The 17,814-nt window shown below is 48.0% G+C and overlaps 1 protein-coding gene across 3 annotated transcripts in view; it reads left to right on the top strand.

Annotated features, from left to right (window-relative positions):
* P2RY2 (purinergic receptor P2Y2) overlaps nt 1-6,023 on the top strand; it is a 37,524-nt gene extending 31,501 nt beyond the window's left edge. For all 3 annotated transcript variants that reach the window (XM_039536108.1, XM_039535312.1, XM_039534502.1), the window contains one exon: nt 4,327-6,023. In XM_039536108.1, the coding sequence (XP_039392042.1) occupies nt 4,331-5,398 (1,068 nt within the window). In that variant the 5' untranslated portion in view covers nt 4,327-4,330 and the 3' untranslated portion in view covers nt 5,399-6,023. The remainder of the gene's footprint in view (nt 1-4,326) is intronic.
* Nucleotides 6,024-17,814: the final 11,791 nt, after the last annotated feature.

The following is a 17,814-nucleotide window of genomic DNA, read 5'->3' as shown; positions in this document are numbered from 1 at the left end:
GCAGTGCAGCCTGCTGCAGCCCCAGCTGTATCCTCAGCACACCCCTCATGGCAGGGCTTGTCATGCCAAGGGATTCCCTCCCTGAGCAGAACGAGGGGTCTAGGTCCTCTCTACACTGCAAAGGGGTCAGAGCGAGGGTGAGGATGGCAGCGCTTACATAAGCCCTTTCCAGAAGAGAAACATAAAGGAGGAGGCTTGATCCAGCTAGCTCTAGAGAAAATGACTGTAACACTTACATACGTATCTCCCCACAGCTCCCCTGAGCTCTGCTCTGAAAGCAAAGCTGTAATTGAACCCAGCTGCCTCACCTGGTGCCATCCCTGCCCTCGAGGTTCAGAGGATGCAGATTTTCCATGACGCAGGCATTACCATGCAGTCATTCCCATGCATTCTCCCTGTGTGTGATTCACATGCTGATTATTCTTATGCTCTCTGGTGACCTGATTCTACCAGGGGCTTGTCTACATTGCCGCTGTGGTTAGATGTTGATAGATGTTTGGCTCTGTGTGTGTGTTCCCTCTGTGTGGCGCCCCAGCCCTGCACAGACAGCTGGCACTGCAGACCTCGAGCGAACCGCCTAAAGACCACAAGATCCGTTAAGGGACAAAGACACCCAGCCAGGTTTATTGTCAACGAAGCACGGTACTAGTATCCCGCAGACTCCGGACCGCTAATACAGGTATACACGTAACAATGGATGCAGCTTAAGTTGATGTAAGTTGCATCACTCAGGGGTGTGAACCTCCCCACCCAAGTGACGTACCTTACATCGGCTTAAAGTGATGTCTGCACTGCACAATGTATGTGGGAAATGCTCTCCCTCTGACATAGCTTCTGCCTCTCATTTGGGTGGAGTAATCCATCGATGGGAGAGCGCTCTTGACCTTGTCTACGCTGTTTTTACAGGGGAAGATTCCCCGTCTTTGGAAGCACCAATGCAGTGCCACCATTGGTCGCCATGGTGGGAGCACAAGCATAGCCAATGCTTCCATTGCTGCTGGCATTTTAGCACCAGGACGTTTAGAGCCAGAGTTGGAAACCCCAAACACTGAAAAGTCATAAGTCAGCCTGTTCCCTCCCCACCAAGCAACACTTTCAGGGATCCAGGTCTGTGGTGGAGGTAAAGAGACAACAGGGAAGGCACAGGATCGTCTAACCATCAAAATAGTGCTCACAAAACAAAATAGTGGGTGTGGTTTGATCAAGATCCATACAGATGTACCCTAAATTGTCGCAACATGAACCCAGGATCTGGGGCTTGCAGAAACACAGCACCTTTTAGGGGGGAGGGATAGTTCAGTGGTTTGAGCATTGGGCTACTAAACCCAGAGTTATGAGTTCAATTCTTGAGGGGGTCACTTAGGGATCTGGGGCAAAATCAGTACCTGGTCCTGCTAATGAAAGCAGAGGGCTGGACTCCATGACCTTTCAGGGCCCCTTCCAGCTCTATGAGATAGGTATATCTCCATGTATTATAACTATCATGAGACTTGTAACAGAATCACAAGAGTTAACAGCATTTGATGTGAGAACTGGGCTTTCTTGAGTTCTGCAGACCTTCCTGATGCATTGTTTGGAGTATTTTTTAGATCTAATGCTTTGCTTGGCCCATGATTTCCCCTTTAATTGTTTTTTTAAGTTCACTGCCAGCTCTGGGGTATCAACCAAGCTCTTTGCTCTCTGGCTTCAGAAATACAAGGCTAGAAGAAAAGGAACAGGCTTGAAACGCATTTTTCATGTTTCTGGTAGACCATCCGAGCACCTTGAAGCAAATCCTGCCCTTCCATTGATTGGGGACTAGACCCTGTTACTTGGGCTGTTGAGTAAAACAACATGAAATGCACTGAAGCAGTTTGTCAGAAAGAAACGAACCCATGTGCCAGACATTCCAAACCCATGAAAAAAACACGGAAACCCATGAAAAAAACACAGAAATTGGGCTTGGTTTTGGCTTAATTGGCTTGTGAGTTGCTTGTTGGCTAGTTTTTGGCTTGTATCTTGTTGCTTGTTGGGGTTCTCAGGGATTGGCTTGTTTTGGCCTTATTTTGAAATGGGATCAGCTTGATTTTTGGCTTATTGTGAAAGTCACGTGCTTATTTATCATGTGAAAGTTGGCATCTGTGCCGTGGGCATGGAAAGCAGAACTACACTGGATGGGTGGAAGGAAGGATGCAGCTTAGTTCCTTACATTTAGTTTCCAAAGTTATATTTGACATTTTTTGCCGATGTTGCTGAACAAGATAACCCGGGTGTCTGTTCTCCTCCTCCCGGGAAACGTAAGCACTTGGCGGTTCATTTTGTGGTGTGGCTCATGAACTTATTGAAAGGGAGAACTAGTGAAAATGGAGTGAGGTTTTAATGCGCGGTCCAATCAATCCCCCGATGTATGGCCACTGAGGAGTCTTACAGGCTGGAGAGTGGATAAGTTCAGGAGACTGGAGCCTTTTGTCTGGAGGGCATTCACCTGAATTCAACCCCCCATGGTAACAGCCACGTGTTATTACTATATGATGGCTGCTTGGTGGCCCATGTGGAATCAATTGGTCCATTACCTCCTGGAGAAAGAAAGAAAACCACCTCATATGCACTGATTGTCCCCAATGCTGTCAGAGTAGGCAGAGGCACCCTGGACACAGACTGAACTAACCTCCATCTCTCCCAGCCATGGTCCCTCCAGGTCAGAGTTGATGACCATACGTAGGGAAGCTAGCACTGCTGCTGTCTGTCTCTACCTGTCCTGGGCTCCTGTCTCGAGCGCTGTCAGATCTGGCATCTTTCACCAGTACTTCCACTCCCTGGAAATAAAAGCACAAATTAAAATTCCAGGACTGGGTGAAACAAACCTTAGCAGCTATTCAACCCTCCCTTCCTTGTAGCTCAGCTAGCAGTGAGCCTGAACCAAACCAACCCAGTAATAATGGTATGAGTAAGGCAGTCAGCCAACATACCAGAGTGAACGTACTCATCTGCCCATGGGAATGAGCAGCTCCCACCTCGAGAGCCTAAAAACACAACCAAGATCACCAGGATGGTTTGGGTTTTTGGTTCCCAGAGGCCACTTCCTCCCACTTGAAGACACTTTTCTGACACTTATCCCAGCATAGGTGGATTTGCTTTGATGTCTTAGGGCCCATCTACACTAGGAAAAGAGCCAAATCATGTTACAGCCTTGCTCTCTGTCAGTGTTTACAGTCTGATCTAGGACACGATCCAGGAACATCGTTAGAACAGCGGTTTTGTCCCTTCCACACAGGCAAGCTCAAACTTGGTTCCTCAGCCTGGCGGTTTCCTAGTGGAGACCTGCCCTTCGCTAGTATAGATGGACCTTTAGCCCAGGGATGCTATGGCTGGCTGAACCCTGGGTGAAGTTCCCAAGGACTGAGGATGGAATCCTGACTGTGGGACTCCATCCCACCAGAACTCAGAATGAGCCCAGCTCTCGTCACCCTCACAGCAAAAGTGAAGACCTGTCCGTTTGCACTTGCCTTTCCACAACTCAGAAAAGCACCTTCCTAGAGTTAATCATTAAAAAGAAAACCTCCCTCCTACACCTTAGCAGAGTAATTAAAGGAAAGGAGACCACACCGCCTTCTGGCAGCATTCTGCTTATAATTCACAGTTCTCTTAGTATCCAAATACCGGATGTCGCAATGTTTGAATATGAATCCTTAGCGGGAGCGAGATTAGAAGTCATAAAGTCACTTGGAGGGGAGAGGCAGAGAGAGGGACTCAGGCCCCCTTAGAGGGGCAGGGTGCCCCCCCATATCACAGCACAAACGTGTGGGGGACAGGAGAGAGACTTAGACACCCCAAGACGGATAGGGTCCCTCCAAATCCCGGCACATGAACTGTAATCTTACAGGATTTTTCGTAATCAGTTCCCTTTCCTGTCTTTTCCCCAGTGGCTCGTAAGGCTGCACTGTTCCCATAGCTTGGACATGTCCTATTGCAGAATCGACCCATTTTTCTGGTGTGCTTGTGCAACCAGGTTTCTCCATGGGTTTAAAGAGGAAAGATGATCTTGTAATTAAAACACTAATCTTGGCCTCAGAAACTCTGTGTTCAATTACTAGCCATGCCATAGGCTTCATGTGTGACCTTCGGTAAAGTCATTAATCTCTCTGTGCCTCAGCACCTGGCACCACGGGGCCCCGATCTCAGCGGGGGGCCTGTAAGCACCACAGCCTTATACATAACAATCATTACACTGTGACTCATCTCTGCTGCCCGGTGACACGCTGCCTCGCTGCAGTTCCCATCCAAACATATTTACTCTCCCATTTCAATGAGCCGGCGTTCGCTGACAGTTTGCTCCCTGTTTTCTAGGGCAATGGAGAACTTCATGGTTCTGCGCGCCGGGAACACGAGCGCCAACTCATCCACTGCCGACTGCAGCGTGGAAGACAACACGTACAAGTGCAAATTCGACGAGGAGTTCAAGTACATTCTGCTGCCCGTCTCCTATGGCATCGTGTGCGTGGTGGGTCTATGCCTCAACCTGCTGGCCCTCTACGTCTTCCTCTTCAGGATCAAGACCTGGAACGCCTCCACCACGTACATGTTCAACCTGGCCGTGTCTGACACACTCTACGTGGTTTCCCTGCCTTTGCTGGTGTATTATTACGCCAAGGGGGACAACTGGCCCTTCAGTGTGGGCTTGTGTAAAATAGTCCGTTTCCTGTTCTACACCAACCTCTACTGCAGCATCCTCTTCCTGCTCTGCATCAGTGTCCACCGTTTCCTGGGCATCTGCTTCCCGCTGAAGTCGCTGCAGTGGGGCCGCATCCGCTACGCGCGGAGGGTGTCGGGGGTGGTCTGGTTGGTCATAATCACGTGCCAGTCGCCGGTGCTCTTCTTCGTCACCACCAGCGTGAGGTGCGAGACCATCACCTGCCACGACACGTCGAGCAAGGAGCTCTTCGGCCAGTTCGTCATCTACAGCTCGGTGATGCTGGTGCTGCTGTTCTGCATCCCTTTCCTGGCCATCATTGTATGCTACTGCCTGATGGCTCGGAGGCTGCTGCAGCCCACCCGGGGCACCTCCAAGAGGTCCAGGTCCAAAAAGAAGTCAGTCAAGATGATCATTGTTGTCCTGGTGGTCTTCATCATCTGCTTCCTTCCTTTCCACATCACTCGCACCTTGTACTACTCCTTCCGGAGCTGGGACCTTAGCTGCGGGACCCTCAATGCCATTAACTTAGCCTACAAAGTAACCAGGCCCTTAGCTAGCACCAACAGCTGCCTGGATCCCATTTTGTACTTCTTAGTAGGCCAAAGGTTTGTGAAGTTCAAGGGCAACAAAATGCCAGTGAAAACTCCAAACCAAACAGCCCTGAGGCTAACTCCCACCAGCAACACGGGGACCAGCAGCAACCTAGATATGATAGCCAAAATGTGAAATCCTAGCCTGCCACATTTCTGTCCACTGTCCCGCCACATTGCAGACTATTCTATCTCCGTGGTGGAAGGACTTCTCCACCGTGTGTAGGGGAGTCTGGCATGTGGCCATTATGCATGCATAACTCACTGGTGAGTGTGTTACAGGTCCCACTCTGCACTGAGTTGCAGAGGATCTGAGTTGTTGAAGCCCCCAGCTACAGAGGCATGACTCTTTAGCTAAAGGTGCAGCAGCTCATGCTTTTTGCTCTGACGGTCCTACCTGTGGTGTGTCAGCCAAGGTGACGGCTATCACCCATTCAGTTGATGCCCTAGGCTTCAGGTGTTGATGCTTGAGCAGGAATGGGTTCAACAAGATACACCTGTGTGTATGTCACCAGTTTAATGAGTTTTTGGAACTAAGGTGCTGCTGCAAGGATATATTATAATCCCATATGCATGTCCTCATTCAGCTCTGCAACCAGAATACTTCTCCTCCACCAAATCCGCTCCTCTCTCTGATTCTGAAAGATGTCTATCTAGGAGTGAGCAAAGACTACCTGGTGCATGGTGGTCAGGCCAAAGAAGTGACAAAGCATGGTAAAAGAATAATAGCCATGTGAAAAGTTCATACTGTTTTTTCTAAACCAGTGTTTCTCAAACTGGGGCCGCCGCTTGTGTAGGGAAAGCCCCTGGTGGGCCGGGTCGGTTTGTTTACCTGCCCCATCTGCAGGTCCGGCCCATCGTGGGTCCCACGACCCGCCAGGGGCTTTCCCTACACAAGCGGCGGCCCCTGTTTACATTGTTGTAAACCAAATTTTTTCAAAAACCCCGCAAACCCGAACCCAGGTGTCGATATTAATGAAATGTTCTGCTTTTCACAACCTTTTTCTGCCATATTTTCTGTTGATGTTTTTATCAAAAAAATATTGCAATTGGCAAGAAAACACCGTTTGCAGTGCATGAAAAAGGTCGATAATTATTTTGATAAAAATTTCAATCCCAATATTGATTTAGAATATCTCAGAAAATGGAGCCCTGGGACATGGAAAAGACTTTGACGTTTTTCACAAAATCATTTCCCCATTTTAAATCCAGCCCCCAGAGCATCTCGTGGGGAAGCTTTCATCATTCATACTAAGGATGTGAGACTTTTCGCCTCACTCCATGCCAAGGGGGATGACTCTGCAGAAAAATAGTTACAATCTGCAAAGTCTTTTCCTCCTGGGTGAATATTTAGCACAAGAAAGGAAAGTAAGTCAATTATAGGCAGAAAGGAAACAGAAAAGCTCTCCAGCAAGGGGGTCTACCCACGTTTATGGGTTGCCTGACCTTCCCAAAGGCGATAGCCCTCCTCTGTCTCCCGAGTGTTGGGTCTCATAGCTGCTTGTTCACCAGGCACTGGATACTGCTCCCCTACCCTGTCACACCCAAATTCTAAAGGCTTTTCGAAAGCCATAAGGCCTCCAAACTGCAGCTTTGACTAATTGCCCAATACTGACTTTAATTTTGGGTGGGGTTTCTTTTTATCCTTTCCCTAGTGATTCATCTTTCCTGAGAAAGCGATATACCTGGCTAGGTAATCCGGGGCTGGAGTGTAAGGTCATGTCTACACTGTCATTTATGTTGGCAAATTTTTTGCTGCTCGGGGGTGTGAAAAAACCACACCCTCTGAGCGACATAAATTTCTCTGGCATAAGTGGTAGTGTGCCCAGCGCCATGTCGGAGGGAGAGCTTTTCCCGCCGACATAGCTCCCGCTGCTCGTTGGCGATGGTTTAATTATGTGACAGGAGAGCTCTCTCCTGTCAGCACAGAGTGGCTACACGAGTGAGTTTACAGCAGTGCAAGTGTATCGGTATTGCTGTGCCACTGTAAGCTCACTAGTGTAGACGTGGCCTACGGAACTAGATGTACAGCAACCGGGAAACGTTTTTCTAGCATGGAGGCAATAGCACTCGGCAACTTTTAGCAATTTGCCAGCAGCCGAAGAGCTGCAGCTAATTTAGAAAGGGCCCAATTCTGCGGCTTTTACTCAGTACTGAGCCTGACTCAACCCTGGGCCAGATCCTCAGCTGGTGTAAATCAGCATGGCGTTATTAAAGCCAATGGTCCTCACTAGAAAATTAGGCAGTGTTAGAACACGACCGAGAGGAGTCAGGTTAAGTAACATGACATTAAACCCTACTTGGTAGTCAGTGGGCTTGTCTTCACTGCCAAGTTAACGTGTGAGTGTTGCCCCTAACTCGAGTCCTGCCCACGTACACAAACCTTAGCTCCAGTGTGGTGGTGCTTTTAACTCGCGTTTGCTGGCCCATTAAGGAGTATGAACTAAAGTCAGTGCAACTCATCAGCTGCCAACCTGACCACTTAAGTGTGGATGCAGGATAGCCCCACTTGAGTGCTTCCAGTCCTCCAATGCCTTCCCACAATTCCCTCAGTGTGCCCAGTAAGGACAGACAAGTCCACTCACAATTCACTGGGAAAGAATTCATAGAGTGGCTCAGTTTACTGGAGTGCAAAGAACCATAGGATATGACCCGAGAAGTCTTAGCGCCACACACAAGTGAGTGCAGCGCCAATGTGAACATAGTTATTTCAAAGTGTGGGACACTCACTCGAGCAAGGCTAAATCGGTGGAGATATCCTGAGATAACTCTGCAGTGAAGACAGACTAGAGACAAGTTGTATTCAGCATCATGTCCACATGTCCTGGTTAACCTTATCCTTCCAGTAGGTTTTAACCCTGACTAGCTGAAATGAGGTTAACATGGCTTGCCCCTGATTATAGCAATTTGTAGAGAAGCAGAGTGGTCCAGTGGATTGGGGAGTGTTGTGGGTGTCAGGAAAGCTGGGTTCTGTTCCTATCTCTTCTACTGATTTGGCCTGGTTTATACAGGAAGCCAGTCTAATGGTCCTTTCTGGCCCCAAAAGCTATGAGTATATAGCTGAGTTTATCATCTTAGTTAACACAACTCATCATGGTCTAGCATGACCTAATTTTCTGTTGAAGACAAGGCCCTTGGTGCTACACTGATTTACACCCTCTGAGGTTCTGCTCCCATGGAACTAGTAGTGGATTATGGTATTCCTCAGTGTGAGTAAGGTTGCCAGGATCCTGCCCATGGGGGGATGGGATAGCTCAGTGGTTTGAGCATTGGCTTGCTAACCCCAGAGTTGTGAGTTCAGCCCTTAAGGGGGCCATTTAGGGAACTGGGGTAAAAATCTGTCTGGGGGATTGGCCCTGCTTTAAGCAGGGGTTGGACTAGATGATTTCCTGAGGTCCCTTCCAACCCTGTGATTCCATGATCATTAAAATAAATGCATACTCTCCCTAATCTGTGCTTGCATTTTCCCTGTTAGAATTGCTGGTAGGTTGAGTTCACAAACAAAACAACCTTCACATTGATCAGATTTGCTCACTCCCTTCCAGGCTTCCTACACCCATCAACTGAGACATTTGAAGCCAGACTGGAGAAAACATTAGAAAATGCACTGCACTGGCAAGGTCTAGCTGAGCTAATAGATCTTTTCCATCTCTAATTTCTAGGTCTTAGAAACAGTCCAACCCAAGCACAGAATTCCTTGCCCCCCTTACCAACATGACGATGATGAAAAATGGGTGATGTTTACTCACCCATAACAAAACTGCTTGTCCCAGATAAGTGGGTGAGTAGAATTTTGCAAGAGCAGACATGGCTGCATATTAAGACTATGCAGGTAACACTTTGCCCCTGTCTAAACCCACTTTTAGGAATAAGACATCTCAGTTTCTTCTGTCCCTAGATTTTACATATGTGTGTGGTTTACTGGCGATAAAGACACCCAGCTGTGTAAGACCACGTGTGATACACACAAGAGTCCGATCCAATGCCTATGAAGCCAATGGGAGTATTTCCATTGACTTCAGAGGGACATGGATCAGGCCCCATATGAAAGACAGGATTAGGAATGATTAAAAATCCCACTTAGTATGTTTCTCTCTGATCTAATGGTGGTCCAGAATCAGATATGAGTGAACAAAGTTTTTCAGGTTCAGAGCAACCAGAGAGGTACTGACTGGAAGTTTTTATTTTTGTTTTTGAAAGTACTAACTTATATTAAAAAAAATGTTCACTTTTGTGACAATATAGCACATTTTTATTTTTGTAATATGTAATGAACTTGTATTGCTTATGATAAAATAAGTTTATTTCTATGATTCTTATTATTTTTCTGCAATCTGGTCAAACCTGGGTCAATCGCAGAAGAGGTGGGGATGAGGGGCCTGGCACAGTGACTGAATTGTTTAACATGTTAGAGAGGTTTTCAACTCCAGGCATGGAAATGTTCAAGGTCTGCAAATGTCACCAGAATGCTACTGAGAAACCCATGTATTTTAAGGGTTTTTGGAAACTGGATTTTTCCAACAGCTCTTCTCTTTATAAATGGCCAACCCAAATCCGCTTCCAAAATGCCACAAACGGAGCCCGGGTGTAACAAGGTGTCCCAGGCTCTTTGAGGCCCCCTACTGGATGCCATGTGGTCCTACCCCACCCTGCCTCAGGAAAAGGTGCAGTGAAGGTGGGTCCTCCAGGCCTGCCTAGAAAGGCTGCAGGGAAGCAGCCAATCAGAGCCCAGCAGGCTCAGTTAAAAGGAGCTACAGGAGTTGAGCAGGGCAGTTGCTGGCTGGGACCAGAAGGGGGAAGAAGGAGTGAAAGGCTGTGTGAGACTCACAGGTAAAGAGACTGGGGAGAAACCCTGCTCAGGCAGGGAGAGGACTTGAGGTTCTCCAGGTGCAGAGGCCTGGGAGAAAGAACCCTGACAAAAAGAGGGCAGAGCTCTCCAGGCAAAGAGGCCTGAGAGGAAAAGGGTGCTGGGAACAGAAAAAAGAGAGTGCAGGATTGCACCCAGCGGATAGGAGGCACTCACAAGAGGTGTCTGCTCCCCCCATCACACCCAGTATACACTAAAAATTTAGCTTGACCTAGCTACATCACTCAGGGGTGTGCAAATTCTAATGCCTGGTGTAGACATGGCTAGGTCAATGGAAGCTACTGCCGTTCGGGGAGATGGATTATCTACATTGATGGAAAAACCCCTTCTGTCGAGGTAAGAAGCATTTGTGCGGCAACGCTCCATACCTAAGGGTATGTCTACACTACTGAGACTATGCTGGCATCATTATGTCACTGAAGCAATGTGGCATAAACCCCATGGCATAGACACAGCCTACACCAATGGAAGTTTTTCTGTCTATGTAGGAGCACCACCTCTCTGAATGACGGTCGCTACGCCAATAGAAGAATTCTTCTGTCAACCAAGCTGTGTTTCCACTGGGGGTAGGTCAGCATAGCTATGCTTGTCAGGGGAGTGGATTTTTCACACCCCACACTGACCTATCTATGGCAACCTGACTCTTAAGTATAAACCAATCCTAAGGCCCCACTCCTACACCTTTCTCTCGGGGAGCCAAGCCTGTAACCCCATGGAAGTCCTCTGAAGTCAACATGGCTCTGTGCCGTGACAGGGATCTGCCTACTTGGACTAGGGCAAGCTTGGGTTCCTACTAACCCTCCCCAGGGCCGTCTTCTAGGAACTCTTCCCCCCAGCATGCCTTTCTGGCAGGTGTGGCCCTTTAAATCTATAAGAGCCAAGCACCTGTAGCCCTCTTCCTATAGCCTTTTTTGGTGGGAGGGATAGCTCAGTGGTTTGAGCATTGGCCTGCTAAACCCAGGGTTGTGAGTTCAGTCCTTGAGAGAGCCACTTAGGGATCTGGGGCAAAAATCTGTCTGGGGATTGGTCCTGCTTTGAGCAGGGGGTTGGACTAGAGGTCCCTTCCAACCCTGATATTCAGTGAAACTGAGTTGGTTGCTGCATCTCCTCCTGTTCCTAATGGTAAGTACTCAGTCCTGGTTATGTTTCTTTTCTTCCCCCATTTATCCTTCATTATACCTGAGGGAATGGCACATTCTCCTCTCCTTCATTACCGCTGCCATGCAATTGCAGGAGATCTGCGCTCCTGATCCCAATGGTGCTGTTTGTTGCGTCAGACTGCCAAAAAAGCCACCACCAAAGCAAGCCTAGTTTCCTGGACAACATGCCCGGGGAGAAATATCTTCAGGAAATCCATGAAACTTTGTAATCTGAAGAAGAGACACGTTGACACACCTGATGCCATCCACACCCAGCAAGACCATTGGTGTCCAAACTTAAATTCTATCAGGGCAGATTCTGCCTGTTGCTCTGAAGGCAGAGAATTCCCAGCCCCGGTCCTCAGGTGGGAAACTTTGAGAATGGGGTCGGTTCTTTCTAAGGTGAGACACTAGAGTTGGCCACAAGTTTTCCAATGAAATGGCAGCAGCCCCAGCCCCCTGACTCCTCATCAGGACGCCAGGTGGGCTGCTGAGGAGATGCGAGCCTGGAAACTCTGGGAGCCCCAGCTCCCTGGCCCCCCTGTTTAGCTGGCCCGATGGCTGCCGAAGAGCTGGGGCTCTTGCAGATCCTAGTAGCCCACGAAGCAGGCTGCTGTTGGGTCAGGCTCCCCAGCTCTCTGGCTCCTGGGCAGCATACTTCAGTTCGGAAACACCCAAGTGTCCTGCTGCTGGACTGATTCAGTGCTTCTGAAACAAAATATTGTGTATAGACAAGGCCGTGTTTTTTCCCTTAGTGCCCGTGGATGCATACAGGAGTCTCTCAATTAAAACAAGTAGTATATTTTTTTGACTGCTAATTATACCAAGAGTCCCTGGGCAGATTCTGAGCACCCCTGCACAAATTCTGAGCTCCATGCCAATTGGGCTTGAAAACTTGCAAGGAAGGCTTTTTGCATGAGCTTTCTGGTGCTTCCAGCCTGCCTGGCCTTTCGCGTGGTTTTTCAGCGCCTCTAGCTGGAATCTGACCCAGACAGGCAAGAAAAGCAATGAAGAAAAAATTAAATGTTTTCTTTTTTAATCATCAAGATAGGTTGGGTTCAAATCCACTGTGGAGTTGATGCCCATTGCAGGATTAGTATTAGGGCCTGTTGGAACGTTAATATGTCTGATCAGTACAGCAGGCCCTCTGGATTGCCAGGTCACTTTCCAGTTCCCCGAACTCTTATTTCTTGCTCCCTTCCTCATTCTGCAGATTTCAGTGTTTAGTGCTATTGCAATGGCAGAGACAGGAGTTCAGCACAACAAGGACTGTAGAAAATTGCTACACACAATGTAGGCCCAAGGTGCCTGTGAGTAATGCACTGACTCACCCGTTTGGAATGCAGAATCTGGGGTCACTCCACAGGCCCTGGCAATATGTTAGCTAGGGCTCTCTGCTGTGTGACGTGACACAAGCTGTAACAGATTCACTCCCAGGGTAACGCATGCAGGACACTGACATCCTGGGTCAATCAAAGTTACCGATCAAGTTTCAAGTTAATGTCCTACGGAGGAGAATCAGGTTCCCTGGACTGAAATCCAAAGGGGAAAAAAATAGCTCCACAAACTGCTCAAGGACTCTGGAAGAGCTAAAGTAACCCTCCTAGAGCTGGTAGGAGTAAGTCCCTGAAGCTCTGGCATTCTGAGCCCCCTGTAAATGGCCAGATTAAGTAGAACCTGCTCTGAGCCTGTGGTCACCTGTCATTTCAAGGTGTCACAGGAATAAAACAAAACGAACCAGGTTGGTGTAACTAAAGGGTGAGGGTGTGAAAGCTGTCTGTGGGCTTTATATCTGCGTGTTTAAAATGAACGGAAGATGTATCTCAATCCCCTTGCTAACAATTTAGTGGCAGATGTGTCTGTAAATCCCCTGTAAATTTCAACCACAGCTCTAATGCCTATTAAAGTGTCTAATCCTCCCTTCCTCTCTTTGCCCTGTTAGCAAATAGTCAGCAGCATGACTTTAAGAGGTGCTGAGTACTCACAGCTTCCAGTGGGCCTCATGCAGCTGCCTAAACATGGGTTTAGCTACTTAACTTTAGGCACCAAAGCTAGGCCTGACTATCCAGGCCCTTGTGGTTGAGCCCTGATCTCCTGACTATCCACCAGTCCACACAAGACCCAATCCTGCTCCCATTAAAGCCACTGGGAATTTTGCTGAGTCCCACAGAGGAAGGTGGTTTAGAAACCCCCTAGAGATCACAGTACGTTAGATTCCAGATTGGTGAACAGATTAGATTAGATGGGAAGGGATCAGGCCCTAAGTGAGAGATGGGGTCAGGCGCTCTGGAAGAGCAGCGCCCATAAGGTAGTATTCTCCAGCCCCATCAGCTTGCTTTTGTGTGCAGAGATAATATTTTTATTAGGCTTTATTTAAGGACGCACTTAGTTCTAATTTACAGCTTGGCTCAGTGCCTGAAGCTGCAGGCTCACGGGCCTAGGGGGAATAGAATCAGTCTGTGCCCTGCAGTATCCTGCTCAGTCCCTTGGTTTGATGTAAGGCCTTGTAACCAGATCAAAAGTTTGGCTTTGTGTCCCGTCAAAGTCTCCCTGTCTAGGGCCACCTGCTGCAAAGATACCAGCAGAGAGACACTTATTTTAGTGACTTTTCGAGCTTTGTTCTCCCATCTGAAGTAGGAAACAGGAACAGCCATTTAGTGCCAAGTAAAGATGATACAGAAACAGGGAACAGCAAGGGAGCTGTAAGCATGACCCACAAGCACTGCCTGGGTGGGGACCCTGCATTAGCGCTGCGAGAGACCAAATTTAGCCACTGCCTGGGAAATCCCCCGCCCAGTTCCATTCTTTGTGATGGCTACATTTAGTCATGGTTTGCTGCCTGCTATTTCAAAAGCCCTTGTGATGAGCCTGAATCAGAACCCTGCTTCTGACCACACCCAATATCAGTCGGCTTACACCAGCAACAGCAAACCTCCAAACATCTCCCTTGTTAGTGGGCTGGAATTTGATACCCTGTCACAGCTGTTCAGTGGCATATGTGAAATGAGCTGCCAGGTCTCAGCCTAGCTCCCAATGGCTAAAACAAAACACCCTCATTGGCTCTGTTGTTAGGCACATAGGAACTGCCAGACTGTATCTCCATTTTAATCCAGGATCTTGTCTCCAGAAGTAGCAAGTATCAGCTTCTTCAGAAGAAGGTGCAATAAACCCTGTGGATAGGCAGGTATGCAGTAACCTGCTTACCGGGAAAATTTCTTCCTGACCCCCATCAGTTAGAGGTTCGGCTTTTGCCCTGAAGCATGAAGGTTACATCTCTGCCAACATTCTAGTTTTTTTGTTGTTTTTTTTAAATCATTACTAATCTAACTCTGGATATTCTTGTTATCCATAGAAACGACCAATCCTTTTTTGATGCTTTAAGCCACAATTATATCTTGTGGCAATGAGTTCTGCAGGATAATTGCACATTGTGGCGGGGGGGAGGAAGTGTTTCTTTTTTAACAGTTTTATAGCTGCTGCCTTTCAATTTTATTGACTGTCCTCTTGCCATTTAATTATGAGATCTGCCTTTTCTATCCCATTCATTGTTTGGCACAGCTGGCTGACAGGTTTGTTTGTTTTTTAATAAAAACCCCAACAAAATATCAACAACAAATGGTGTTTTGAAAAAACAGAAACTTTTCACAAGAACATGTTTTCTTCCAAAAATTTCATTTTGGAGACACAAAAAATGGAAATAAAAAATCATTCTGTTTCAGTGGGAAATAAAAGAGAGACCGTTTGTTGTTGTTTTTTAACTTTTCCCATCTCTTTGCAGTACAAAAAAGTCAGAAAGAAAGAATGGACTTTTTCCTCACTAAAAAAAAATGAAAACTTTGATTTTGTTCATATTGAAATATTAAAAATATTTAATCTATATGTAATATAAATATAAAATATTATATACACATTCAAATCATATTGAAATTTTTGGTCTCACAAGCTGAAATTTTTTTGAATGAAACAAACTTTTTTTTGTGTGCAAAATCTATTTCCCTTTTTGTGACCAACTCTTTCTTGGTGTACCTGTCTCGTGTCCCCTCTTGCAGCAGCTTCAGCAGAGAAGCCATGGGGTGACCCCCTCTCCTGCAGAGGTGGTACCTTCTCAGAGGGTCAGTGTGGGAGGAAGTTGCTTTGCCTAAAGCCCAGGCTCGATCTGTTCTGAGAACACAAAATGATCTTCAGTCTCTTGAGCTGTCAGGCTGAGACCTTTTCCCCAGAACTAAACTCACACACCAGAATTTAAAAACATGAGATTTATACAAAACGAATCGGGGGCAGGGGGACGAATTACCCAGCCAATACCAAAGGGCTCAAATCCTGAGGTGCTGATGCCAATGGGAATGGAGGGTGCCCGGCACTGAGCAGGCTCTGGGCCAAAGAGAGCTCTGTTGTGATTTCACCACAGTCGTGCGATCAGTGAGCCGTCTCCAGTGTGAGAGAGGATTGCGGTCTGGTGGTTTGGGCATAGCTTTGGGATCGAGGGACGCCTGGGGTGTAGCCTTGTCTTTCCCGCTTCTGTGCTGTCCAATGGTTAGAGTAAAGGCCTCGTAAGCAGGACTCCTGACTCTATCCCAGCTCTTCCAATGAATGGCCTGGGGTAAGTCACCTCAGCATCTCTACCTGATAGGTGATGTTCTCTCTCTAAAAATGACAAGCATCTCCCTGGCTGTGAGTGTCCCCATTAACCCAAGTGAAACCGGGGCAGGGCTCCACCTTCCGCAAGGGACTCAGGAAATGCTCTGTGTGATGCGTGCGCCTTCTCTAGATCCTTCTCCGTGTGCAAATCTAGGTCATGTTCAGCAGAGGGGGTGGGGCAGGGGTGAAAGTATCTTTCAGGACTTACCGGTACTGCTGGAGTCCTGAGGGGGGCGTGGCCTCATCCGGAAGAGGTGTGGCCTCAACTGGAAGAGGCGGGGCCTCTCAAGATTTAAAGGGCCCGGGGCTCCCAGCTGCAGAGATGGCTGGGAGCCCCTGGGACTCAGGAGCAAATTAAAGGGCCCGGGGCTCTGGCTGCCACAGGGAGCCCTGAGCCCTTAAATCCCGGCCCCAGCCCAGCCGCTGGAGCTGTGGGGGGGATTTAAAGGGCTCTGGGCTCCTCGCAGCCACGGGAGCTCTGAGCCCTTTAAATCCTCACCGGGGAAGCTGGTGCCGTCCGGCACAGCGTACTGGCTCTTGCTGGTATGCTGGGCCGGACCGTACCGGCTTACCTTCACCTCTGGGGTGGGGCAACCCATCTGCTGGGAGGATGGAGATCTGACTGAAGGTATCAAAGTTCCTACGGCTGGAGCGGACCTGGGTTTGTGCAGCCTCCTCTCCTCACAGCGCCAGCAGATCCAACAATTCAGGTGTGCTCCAAGCAGGAGAGCGTTTGCTGCATGGAGCCGCGAGGGTCAGCTGGGAAGATGTGATGTGAGTTGTCCACACCAAGCAAACAGGCAGCGGAATTTCAGAAATTCCCAGGTCTTTAAAGGAGATGGGGCAGACGCCTGTGTACCCGGATGCAGGGCAGCAGAGTTCGAACTGCTGACCAGAGTGTCAGGAAGGACATTGTGGGACCCTCCTGGAGGCCATTTATAGCAATAAAGCCAAGTGCGGTGTCTACCCTGAGGCTTTGTCGATCTAACTTTGCCACGAAAAGCTCTGTGCCTCTCTTCGAGGTGGTTTTATTTTGTCAGCAAAACAGGAGAGTTTTGTCGGCAGAAGGAGCAGTGCAGTGTGTACACCTTCACTGCTTTGTCGGCAAAAGCTGACTTTTGCTGACAAAACTGTGTGATGTAGACAAGGCCTTAGAATGTCAGCTTGGTGGGACAGGGACTGTCTTTTTGTTCTGTGGATGTTCATTACCTGGCACACCGGGATCCTGGCCCATGACTGGTGCTCCGAGGGGCTACGGTAATATAAATAATAAGGATGTGAGGCAGTGCAGCACTGGGGAACAAAAACTTGACAATGGGCTCTTCAATCTAGCAGACAAAGGTGTAACACAAGCCAATGGCTGAAAGCTGAAGCTAAACAAATTCTGACTGGAAATAAGGGGCACATTGTTAACAGTCAGGGGAATTAACCATTGGAACAAGTTACCAAGGTGGATTCTCCATCACTGGCCGTTTTTAAATCAAGCTCGGATGTATTTCTAAGCGCTGCTCTCAGGGCTGTAAGGGTTAAGAAGGAAGAAGAATGAACATATTCCTGGGATCTCTAACTCCTGTCACTGGAGAGTATTTGCAGCCTTTACTGTAAACATTTGGGCTCATAGCTATGGTACATGCTCTGCACGTTGGAGATTCAGGGATAGCAGCTGGGAACTGCTAGGAGCAGCAGCAGGTCTTGCAATAAAACAGAGAATTCAGGACAACGTTATTAGGAAGATAAAATCTCCCTTCCAAGATGTAGGGTGAAATCCTGTTAGTTTCACTGGTGTAAATCCACAGTGACTCCAACACACCCCATTTCAGTTTGCCGGTGTGACTGAGGGGAAGAATGAGGCCCGTAGCACTGAGTTTTTATACTTACAAGGAAATCAGTGACGTTTCAAAGGAGTAT

The sequence above is a fragment of the Mauremys reevesii genome, linkage group 1, assembly GCF_016161935.1.
Source record: "Mauremys reevesii isolate NIE-2019 linkage group 1, ASM1616193v1, whole genome shotgun sequence".
In the NCBI taxonomy this organism is placed as follows: domain Eukaryota; kingdom Metazoa; phylum Chordata; order Testudines; family Geoemydidae; genus Mauremys; species Mauremys reevesii.
The sequence above is the reverse complement of the archived record's forward strand: the minus strand, read 5'-3'. Positions and strand labels throughout refer to the sequence as shown.